The 11962-nt window shown below is 35.7% G+C and overlaps 1 protein-coding gene across 1 annotated transcript; it reads left to right on the plus strand.

The window, feature by feature from the left end:
* The first annotated feature begins 1742 nt into the window (after window positions 1-1742).
* LOC145036132 (uncharacterized) lies at window positions 1743-5954 on the plus strand. Its single transcript, XM_078984609.1, has 6 exons — window positions 1743-2163; window positions 2266-3914; window positions 4233-5345; window positions 5453-5650; window positions 5738-5818; window positions 5913-5954. The coding sequence occupies exons 1-6, from the start codon at window positions 1743-1745 to the stop codon at window positions 5952-5954; spliced, it is 3504 nt and encodes a 1167-aa protein (XP_078840735.1).
* Window positions 5955-11962: the final 6008 nt, after the last annotated feature.

Consider the following 11962-nt stretch of genomic DNA (forward strand, 5'->3'; position numbering starts at 1 on the left):
ACTGATGATGATGAGAATACTGATGAGGAAGGGGATAATGATTCAAGTGAGGATGATACTAGTGGGGATGAGGAAATTGAAATAGAAGAAGAGGTTAATGCTAAGAGTAATATGGATACTAGCTGCAATGAGAAGTCAGGTACTGTTATTAATAGCATTAATTTACTTCCTTCTATTTTGGGAAATGCTAAGATTAGCAATAAGGAGGAAGGAGGAATGCAGGGGAATGTGATGAACTCTTATGCTGGTGTGTTAAAAGGTAATAGACATAAGGGTAAGATTGATGTTAGATTCATTCCAGGGGAGAAAGGGGAAGAGGATGGTCCTGTTATAATTCCAATAGAGAATCTAAAGAATGCAAGTATCCCTTTTACTAATACTCTTTATGGTTATATGATTGACAAGAAGTTGGCGTTTCCTGTAATTCAGAAAGAAGTTAGAAGATTGTGGAAGAATGTGGGTTTGGAAGAGGTATTCATGAACAGCAAAGGATTTTTCTTCTTTAAATTCAGTGATGAAATGGGGATGTTATCTGTTTTGGAGGGTAGTCCTTGGTTAATGTTTAATAATATGCCTTTATTTCTTCAACGATGGAGGCCTGGTTTGACATTAACTAAGAACAAGCATGATAAAATTCCTGTTTGGATTAAAATATTTGATTTGCCCTTGGAAGTTTGGAGTGGTGAAAACTTATGTAGAATTGCTAGTAAGATAGGTATTCCTTTGGCTTTTGATTCCTTTACTGAGGATATGTGTTTGGAACATAAAGGAAGGAATGCTTATGCTAGAATTCTTGTTGAAATGGCAGCTGGGAAGGAATGGAGAAAGAAGATTGATATAGCTACTTGGGATTTTGTCTCTAATTCTGCTGTGATTCAAAGTTTTGATGTTGAATATGCTTGGATTCCTTCTAGATGTAATCATTGTAAAGTCTATGGGCATGTGGATAAAGTTTGTGCTGCTGCTATGAATGTTGAGAAGGAGGATAATAATGGAGAAGTGAGAAATTTAAAGAATAATAAAGGGAAGGAAGTTGTTAATGGGGATGGTTTCACAGAAGTTAAATATAAAAAGGTAATGGGTAACAATGATGATGAAGGCACTAGCAAGTCTCAAGAGGGTTATAATCAATTGAATAATATGAAGAATAATGGGAAGAATGGGAATTGGAGAAGGGGTATTTTCTCTAAAGGCAATAATGGGAACAGAGGTGGAAATGGTAAAGGGCAAAATTGGAATTGGAATAATAAAGGAGTAAGTCACTGGAATTTAGAAAAGAATAGAAATTATGAGAAGTTTGTTAATGGGCAGGATGTTATAGGTAGTAGGGGGTTGAAGGAGAATAATAAGCAGGAGGTTGTAGTTAAAAAGGATAATAAGGCAGAGATGGGCAATTTTAGTCTTGGTAGTGAGAATATAACAGGGGAGGGATTAAGTAATAAAAACAGTTTTGAAATCTTGGGAGAGATTGAAGAGGAAGTTTTGGATAAAATGGAAGAGGATGATAAGATTGTGAAGACAGTTGCTAATCAAAATGTTGATAGTGGTGATGCTGGAATGGGTTCTAATGAAAGCAAGAATAACAATTTGATTTCTTCAATCAAGGGAGAGGGGAAGAAGAAAGGAAATGAAAGTAATAAAGTGAATAAAGATAAGTTGGAGTTGGATAATAATAGAAGTAAGATGGGGAGTTCTCAGGCATTTGAGGAGGTAAATGCCAAAAATTCTATTATTTCTCAATGATGTCTGTTGGTGCTTGGAATGTTAGGGGATTGAATAAATCTGTTAAGCAGAAGGAGGTTATTGATGTTATTAGGTGTAATAACCTTGGTATTTGTGCTGTGATTGAATCTCATGTCAAAATCTTAAATCTCAAGAGTGTTTGTGCTAAGACTTTTGGGCAGTGGGATTGGATCTCTAATAATAATAGTTGTGAAGCTGGTACTAGAATAATAGTGGGGTGGAATCCTAGACTTTTTGATGTGATTCTGCTTTCTCAATCCAAACAGGTTATTCATTGTTATGTTAAATTGTGTAATTCGGATCTTGGCATGTATTTGTCTTTTATATATGCTGCTTCGAATTATATTGAAAGAAGATTACTTTGGGATAATTTGAAAAAACATAGTTTGGTTGTTAATAGGGAAGCTTGGGGTTTATTAGGTGATTTTAATGTTGCTATAAAACCTTCGGAATATTCTTAAAGCTGTTCTAGAACTCCTAAAGGAGTTGAAGATTTTGTTGATTGTTTGAGTTTTATTGAAGTGGAGGACTTGAAGTCTTATGGGTTTCAGTTTACATGGAACAAAACTCCTATGGGTAATATGGGGCTGTTGAAGAAGCTTGATAGAGTTATGGTTAATCAAAAATTTATGTTGAACCATCCTCTTGCTCATGCTGTCTTTAAACCATACAGAAATTCGGATCATTGCCCTGCTATTTTAAATTTTCCTGGTAACAAAGTGAAGTGGAAACCTTCTTTTAGATTTGCGAATTTTATCTCTGAGAAGGAGGAATTTCTCCCTTTGGTTAAGGAGGTTTGGGATAAGAATATTGATGGTTTTTTTATGTTTAAAGTGACACAAAAGTTGAAGATTCTCAAAAAACATTGCAGGGAGATGTGTAATAAATATTGGGGAGCTGGAAAAAGAATTCTGAAGTTAAGAAAGGATTTGGAGTGTAAACAACAAGATATTGACAATAATCCTTTTGATTGCAAGATTAGGGAAGAGCATGCAAATATTCTCTTAGATTTTAATATTGCTTGTAATGATGAAGAAAAGATTCTTGCTCAGCGTGCTAAAATCAAATGGTTACAGGATGGGGACAATAACTCTAAATTCTTTCACAAAATTGTTAAAAGCAGGGGTATCAATAATCGTATTCAGATGGTTCTGAATGAAGATGGTCGTTGGGTGAGTGGGAAGGCTATGATAGAGAAATTTGTGTCTCATTTTAATAAGTTTTTGGGATGTAAGGATGATACTGATTTGTCGGGTTTAAATGATGAGTTTTTTCCTAAAAAATTGGACAGTAGGGTGGCTGTTGATATGATTAGAGTGGTTACTGATGAAGAAATTAAATTGGCGATGTTTGACATAGATGACAATCGTGCCCCTGGGCCTGATGGGTATTCTTCAAAAAAATTTAAAAGTTCTTGGAGTATTGTTGGTCCAGATGTTTGTAAGGCTGTGAGAGAATTTTTTTGGACTGGTAAATTGTTGAATGGGATTAATGCCACGAGAATTGTTCTGGTCCCTAAAGTTGAGGTTCCGAGGAAAGTGTCTGATTTTAGACCTATAGCTTGTTGTAACACTTTTTATAAGTGTATCAGTAAGATTATAGTGAATAGAATTAGAAATTGTTTGGGTGATATTGTAAGTAATAACCAATCAGCTTTTATCCCTGGTAGATCTATTTTGGACAATATTCTTCTTGCTCAGGAGTTGATGGTGGGGTACAAAAAAAAGAGAGGTACCCCTAAATGTACGATAAAGATTGATATACAAAAGGCTTATGATACGGTGGATTGGGATTTTCTTAATAGAGTTCTGCAGGGATTTGGGTTTCATCCAGTCATGGTTAAATGGATTATGGCTTGTGTTTCTTCCCCGTGGTTCATGCTCAATTTTAATGGTGAAGATCATGGGTATTTTGAAGGAAAGCGTGGGCTTAGGCAGGGAGATCCTTTATCTCCTTACCTATTTACTATAGTTATGGAGGTTTTCAATATTATTATGGGTAAGCTTATTGAAGATTCTTTGAATTTTAAGTTCCATAGTAAGTGTTTGAGCCTCAAAATTTCCCATTTATGTTTTGCTGATGATTTGTTAATTTTTTCTTATGGTAATGGGAATTCGGCCAGAATTATAAGGAATGCCCTTGATGATTTCAATAAGATTTCAGGGCTGAAGGTTAGTATGGAAAAAAGTTAGATTTATTTCAGTTGTGTTAAGCCTAATATGAGAAGGATTATTTTGGGTATTCTTCCTTATGAAGTTGGGAAATTTCCGTTTAAATATTTGGGGGTTCCTATGTGTGTTACTAAATTGTTTGATAGAGATTGTAAAAAGTTGATTGAAAAGATTAAGTTGAGAATTTTCAATTGGAAGTGTAAAACCTTATCTTTTGCTGGCAGATTGCAACTCATTAATTCGGTCTTAACTTCTATTCATGTTTATTGGGCTTCTATTTTTAAAATTCCAATTGCTACTATTAATGAGATTGAGAAGATGTGCAGGAGTTTTTTATGGGCTAATGGTGAGATAGTCAAAGGTAAAGCTAAAGTTAAGTGGCTTGAAATTTGCAAACCTAAGGAGTATGGTGGACTGGGAATAAAGAATTTGAGGAAATTGAATGATGCTTTACTTGCTAAACATGTTTGGAATGTGGTTAATAACAAAAATTCCCTGTGGGTGCAGTGGGTGAGAATCAATTATATAGGCAGCAGGAATTTTTGGGATATTCTGCAGAAAAAGAGTATGAACTGGACATGGAAGAGATTTTTGGAGATAAGGAATACTGTTAGGCCTCATGTTATTTCATGTGTGGGTAATGGGAGGAACACTTCTTTATGGCATGATTGGTGGCATCCAATAGGTATCCTTTGTACTTTTATCCCTAGGAGAGAGTGGATTAGTAATGGTCTTAGTGATTCTGCTTTAGTTTGTGATGTTCTTGAGTTTGATTCTTATTCATGGCCGGTTGAATGGGTTAATAAGTTCCCTGGATTGACTGAAGCTCCTATGTTTTGTATTGATTCTAATTTGAATGATGTTGTTGGATGGAGGGATAAGGGAGGTATATGTAGAAAATTCTCATGCAAACAGGTGTGGAATGATTTGAAAATTTTTGGGGATATTGTGCCTTGGTTTGATCTTGTTTGGTATAATAATTGCATTCCTTGCAACTCTTTTATTTTATGGTTGGCTGTCCTGAACAGATTAAAAACTCAGGATAGGGTTAGAGGATGGGAATTGGCTGGTAATTTGCTGTGTCCTTTTTGTGATAATGTGCCTAATTCGCATAGCCATTTATTCTTTAATTGTGAGTATTCCTCTAGAATTTGGAAATATTTCTGCAGTAAAGTGGGGTTAATTTTGAGAACGGTTGAATGGAATGATCTTATTTTAATGTTGAGCAGAATGCTTAAACTGAAGACAGGTGAGAATTTGATCATTAAATGTATGATTGCTAGCTGTGTGTCTAATATTTGGAGAGAGAGAAACGCTAGACTTTTTGGTTCTAGCAGAATATCAGTTGAGGGGGTTATAGCTAGTATTGAGAATGAGATTCGTTTGAAGCTGATGGGATTAAGGAAAAGAGTTAAAATGATCAATAATAAGGTTTGTTTGATCTGGGGTATTTCGGGAATTGAGAATGTTGAATAATGGAGATCATTTTCTGGTTTAGCTGTTTGGAGTGTGGTTGGTTATGGTTTTGGGTTTGGCAGTGGTGGCAGTTAAATAAGGATGATGTTATTAATGGTATATGGTGGGGGTATTTTGGGAATAAAAATATGCACAAAGGAATTGACGAAATATGTCACTGGTTGGAGAGTTTACTCTTAAATCATGTGACTTGTACCTATGGGATTTGCTGTTTGGATATGATCTTAATTGAGATTACCCAAATAGAGAATCCTAGACATGTGATTGATGCCATGTCTAGTATGAAACTTAATTTGATTCACTGGTGTTTTGGTGTTATTTTCTTGTGTTTCTTTTTGAGTTTGTAGTGCAGAAAGGCGAAGCAAAGGTTGGTGGTGGGCAATAGCTGTGGAGAGATTATGGATTCCCTGATGAGGACTTTGAAGGATGTAAAGGACAAGGATTGCGACAGGAGCTTTGGGACTAATTGTTGTGAGGGGCTTTCCTGTTTTCTCTTTGATGTTATGTTTATTTGTGGTTTAGTTTATTGGGATTTCCTTGTTTTTTGTGGTTGGTGGGTTTTGAACTTGAGGGTTTTTTTCTTAAAGGTTAGCTTATGGACTGAGGGTTTTTTTAAGGGCCTTACCCCTTGCTTTGGTTTCTTTATCTTTTGGAGGTTTGGTTGGAGCAAGGGGGTGAAGTTACCTTTTTTCCCTCTTTCAATAAGTTTGTGGGCTACCTTTAAGGATTTTAGGGTGTTTTGGGGTTGTGAGTGGTTATTGCTTCTTATTAGGAAATGGTTTGGTAGTTGGTTATGGATAGGATGGTTATATTTGTATTTTGTTTGATGGTTTGTTCCTTGTATTCTTTTATTCTTTTTAATAAAGTTTGCTGAGCTTTGGCTCTTTCAAAAAAAAAAAAAAAAAAAAAAAAAGTAAGGTGACAGAGGATCACCCTGCCTAAGACCCCTCTTTCCTTCAAAATACCCATGGTCTTCACCATTAAAATTGATCATAAACCAGGGGGAAGACACATAAGCCATAATCCACTGAATCATAATCGGATGAAATCCAAACCCTTTAAGACTTCTATTAAGAAACTCCCAATCCACTGTATCATATGCTTTTTGAATATCAAATTTTAAGGTGCACTTTGGAACTCCCCTCTTGTTATTATATCCCACCATCAATTCCTGTGCAAGAAGAATATTATCCAAGATCGATCTTCCAGGAATGAAAGCAGATTGATTCTTACTAACAATTTTCCCCAAACAGCTTCTAATTCTATTCACTATAACCGTACTAATACACTTATACAAAGTGTTACAGCAGGCTATAGGTCTAAAATCAGCAACCTTCCTCGGCATATCCACTTTAGGAATTAAAATAACTCTCGTAGCATTTATCCCTTTAAGAAGCTTCCCTGTCCAAAAAAATTCTCTCACTGCTTTGCAAACCTCCGATCCAATAATATTCCAGGCACTCTTGAAAATTTTTGAAGAATATCCATCAGGCCCAGGGGCACGATTGTCATCAATTTCAAACATAGCTGCTTTAATTTCTTCATCTGTCACCACTCTGATCATATTAGTAGCATCAGTACTGTCTAACCTATTTTGGAAAATATCTTCAATTAACTCCGGCTTAACAGAATCATCCTTACACCCCAAGAAATTTTTGAAATACGAAACAAATTTATCCTTCAAAGCAATTCCACTAACCCATCTTCCATCTTCATCCAAAACCTTCATAATTCTATTTTTATTGCCCCTGCTCTTCACAATACTATGAAAAAACTTAGTATTATTATCGCCTTCCTGAATCCATTTAATTTTAGCTCTTTGGAATAAAAGCTTCTCTTCATCATTACAAGCTTCATTAAATTTGAACAAAAGATCAGCATGCTTGTGACAACCGTCATATTCGGGTCAATTTGTGACAATCGTCAATCTTGAGTCAAGTCAGGTCATCAAGTCAAGCCGGTCAACTCTATTAAACCTTGTGTATTAGGTCGATGAATCGATAAAGCAAGAACATATGAGTTTTTGATTCGCAATTGGATTGATGATTGAGGGATGATTCATGAAGAAAAACGCGAAGTCAAGGACTATGAAATTGTTGGTTGCAAGAATTTAAAAACTCGATTGTGGAGTTGTTGATGCTCATTTTGCGAAAGTAAAACAATCGAGTGTTCGCATCTATGAATCAATTTGAAGTCAATTGGGTTAATATTCGCATATGGGTTCAACATATGAAAATTTTGATTTCGCAAGTTTAGAGTTCAAGAACTAAACTGCGTTCGCATCTGGAATGAAAATGCGAAGGTGATTAATGCGAAGGGATGCGAAGGGTGTAAGAATGAAAATGCGAAGGTGATTAATGCGAAGGGATGCGAAGGGTGTAAGAATGAAAATGCGAAGGTGATTAATGCGAAGGGATGCGAAGGGTGTAAGAATGAAAATGCGAAGGTGATTAATGCGAAGGGATGCGAAGGGTGTAAGAATGAAAATGCGAAGGTGATTAATGCGAAGGGATGCGAAGGGTGTAAGAATGAAGATGCGAAGTATTTCACAGTAGAATGCGAATTGGGGAAGAAAACAGAAGATTTCAAATATTGTCCCTGGAGTTTCGCATTTTTGGAAATAAATACTCAACTTCGCAAATGGGGGTCATAAAATGATGAAATTGCAGAATTTTTAAAGAGATACACACACATAGACAACCACACATATATTTAGAAAATTAAACTAAAAATGGGATATAGACTATTATAAGACATTGTTCTTGACTTTTGAGTCCAAAGACGTATGATCCGAACTTTAATTGTGAAATCGTCCTTGATTGAGTCAATTTCCTTTATAGGAGTAATATATTCCATTGTGCCTTGCAAGTTAAAAAAAAAAAAAAATCAAAGTCACAAGCAACCACCCCACACCCACTCTATGACCAGCCATACCTCCCCACCTTACCTATGTCACTTCAATGTTCCCTTACACTCAAATTTCACCCACTCCCACGTTTTTGAGCTGGAACAATCAACCACACTCCTCATTTTCTCTCATTTCTCTCATTCCACTAAGTAACAAACATCACTTTTTCTCTCAAACTCTTCTACACAAATTTTCGAGATCCAAGGCTGGATTCAAGTGTTCTTCCACACTTAGTAAGTAAAAAAATTCATCCTCCCTATTATTATTTCACTTCATTCTACTCAAATCTTTGGTTGCTTACACAAACTCCCTAACTATGATGTTAGATTCTCGAAAACCTTCAAGGCATCTCCAAGTGTTCTTGAATTAAACACTTCCATTCTTCAACAATCATCTACTGAAATCACTCAAGGTGAGTTCATACCCCTACGTTTTCATGTTTTCTCAAGTTTTCAGAGGGAGAATACAAGTTAAAACACTAAGAACATAACTAAATTTCTCTAACAGCCTTCATCAGAAAAGTTCAACTCCATTCACGGACTGTTTTGGGCATCTTAAATATTTTTGTTTTCAAAACTGTACAAGGTGCAAATAGTTCAAGTTTTTAGCTTTAAAATGGCTACTTGCACATCTCCATACGATTTTTCTACAATTTATGGCGATTTTTACAAAACTGCCTATCACTTCAAACAACAATCCGGACCAGTCTGTGATTATGGACTTTTTCACCCAAGTTAGAGGTCATTATGAATTGTGATAAAAATTATGAGCAAACTAGACACATTTTGTGAACTCTCAGAATTTACGGATCTAGTTTTCGACTTCGTATGATTTTTCTATGATTTTTCCAAAACAGGGCAGAATTGCTAAATTTTACCAACAACATGTAAATATCATAACACTTTGTATTATGTTGAGCAAAGTGTATAATCATAAGTTTTAATGTTTGAATGTGTTTTCCTAGTTAGTTTATCATTATGAACTGAAACTAAGACATTCATATTAAATATTATCCATTCATTTTGGAACACGTATTATTTAACTATAAAAAGTATAGTTTGAATATATTTACAACACTAATACATTTTCCATAAAAGGATTCATACATATTATACACATTTTAGATAAACTATAATAGGTATAGTTTATGATACATCACTCTACGCACTCGTACCAGAAGTGTACATTCATATAAGAAAGATTTCTATTCGCACACATTTCACGTAAGTTAATCTATGGTTTGAGAAATTCACAACACTAATACATCTCCATAAAAGGATTCATACATATTACATACATTTTAGATAAACTATAATAGGTATAGTTTATGATACATCACTCTGCGCACTCGTACAAGAAGGGTACATTCATACAAGAAATATTTATATTCACACACATTTAACGTAAACTTGTTATCCTATATTGTGAGTTTCTCTATCTCTCCCCGTACGTCCGAGTGTGGGATATAATTCCTGGTAGTTATAATCAGAATCTCCTTGAGGGAGAACGTGATACTTGTATATAGATCTATATTGGGATTGACACCCCACACCTTGCTGCTAGCTACAGTTGGACCTGCAGGTCTACGGGTGACAAATGTCATTTCATTTTTTTCGCGACACTGAGAACGTCGTGGCAGGTTCACATAGTCATAGTATGATTATAACGGCTCACATAGGGAACAATCCATAAGTTTACGGGATTTTATTTTTAAAACCTAAATGAGTTTTATGTCGATTTAAAAAATCACCTTTTATCTCTATGGGTACAAATACGAAGTACCGGGTCTCTATACAAAGCTATTATGATATTAAAACTACACATCCTCTAAAATTGTTAGACTTCAACTATAGTCGCTGAGCGTATATGTTGAGTCATATAAGAATTTAGTCTTGATTGGCCTAGAATTGGTGGTGCCCGCCTCATCTCCTGTTCCTCGTTGGGTTGTGGACCTAGGGCAGACCCACTATATTCAACGTTTTATCTAAGTTAAGTCTTATATAACTTATATGTTGGACGATTATAGAGGAACTCTACGGATTACTCTAGGGTTCATTACAGCATCATGTAGGATTATTTCTATTCATACTTAACTAAGAAAATATTGGATTTTCTGGAAATCAAACTAAATCGATTTTACAAGGAAAAACGGTTTCTACTTCAAACAAAACTCTTATGAACTCACCAACCTTTGCGTTGACACTCTTTAAAACTACTTGTATTCTCAGGAAATCAGTGAAACAGGAAAACTTCATCGCTTTGAGGATGGGACGCTAAACCGTCAACAATTTATTTTGTCATCATAATGTAATTGCTTTTGAAACATGTAAACATATACTTTGGTGTAACTTTTGCAATTATATTTATGGTGGTTGTTTTTACTTTGAGCACTATTATACACGTTGTTGTGATACTGTACATGAAGTCCTCCACCCCCAGACGTTTCCGCCATCCTTGGTTTGGGGGTGTGACAGATTGGTATCAGAGCATTGTTTATAGTGAACTAAGTATATCGAACCACATAAGATATACAAACTATAAATGCATTGGGACTAAGGTCTCTGATTTTAAGATTTCAAAACCACTATACCTTTAAGAATAAATAACTTTTGTTAAAAGTATACATGCATGCATACATACTAAGGTCAGCATCATTTTAGGGCAAAACAAAAGTAATGATTGTTGGATATCACAGTTAAGCCTGGGGATGTATGATCAGTCTTGGGAATAGCATAGCCTGATCAACTATGCTGGTCCGAGGAGTGATTAGCATATGCCCAAGAATGGTTGTGATGTGGCAACAAGTCTAAAAACTTACCAACACTACCACAATGAGAACATAAGAATGGAACATGAGTTTAAAATACTATAGGAGTATTTTGTAATATCATAATTTATATGAAAAGTAAATAGATCCTCAATGATAGGTCTATAGTCCCTAGGTGGATACCTTAAGGTTATATATAACTTAGAAATTATAGACTTAGAATTTGTGGTCATTACTTTACTTCCTTTTCCTTGTTTGGATGTGGACTTAGAGTGGGATCACTTATTCAAAGGTCTATCGTATCTTGTTATATGTAATTAGAATGCACTATGTCATTATAGAAGTAACTAATAAGGATTTCCCCCTATAAGTAATTGATAATAGAGTTAGACGCATAGTACTTATCTCCTCCACTTCTATTCTCGCAAATACGACATAGCAAAAATCCTACTCACCGGACGATCCTTACTTTCCTAATCCGAACTCGAGGAATGGTGAATGATTATGAGAAGAATCATCAGCGGGACCGGAGGTAATCAATCCTCCATGCATAGCAAGGGTTCTGTGAACCGTTTTGACTATAACGAAACCGTGAACCGTTGGGCAATCGTGATCGAGGGTTGAATGTCGACAACAATGAAAACAACCACCATGTGGAGACCAACGAGGGTGCTATGACCTCAACCACGGGGGACCGACGGACAGAGCCCTCCCGGCAAGGACCCGGCAGATCGCGATGATCATGGATCAAAACAGGAAGACTACAATCTGAGTTCAGAAAACTGCGCGCTACTATAAACCCCACCATCTCATGTACCGGTGACTCAGAATTATACTACTATTCCCGAGACCAACTCTCTTTTTAGGACCTTATCGCCACTCGTGAAGAGGAAAGAG

Source organism: Lactuca saligna, chromosome 3 (assembly GCF_052625555.1).
Source record: "Lactuca saligna cultivar CGN05327 chromosome 3, ASM5262555v1, whole genome shotgun sequence".
NCBI lineage: Eukaryota > Viridiplantae > Streptophyta > Magnoliopsida > Asterales > Asteraceae > Lactuca > Lactuca saligna.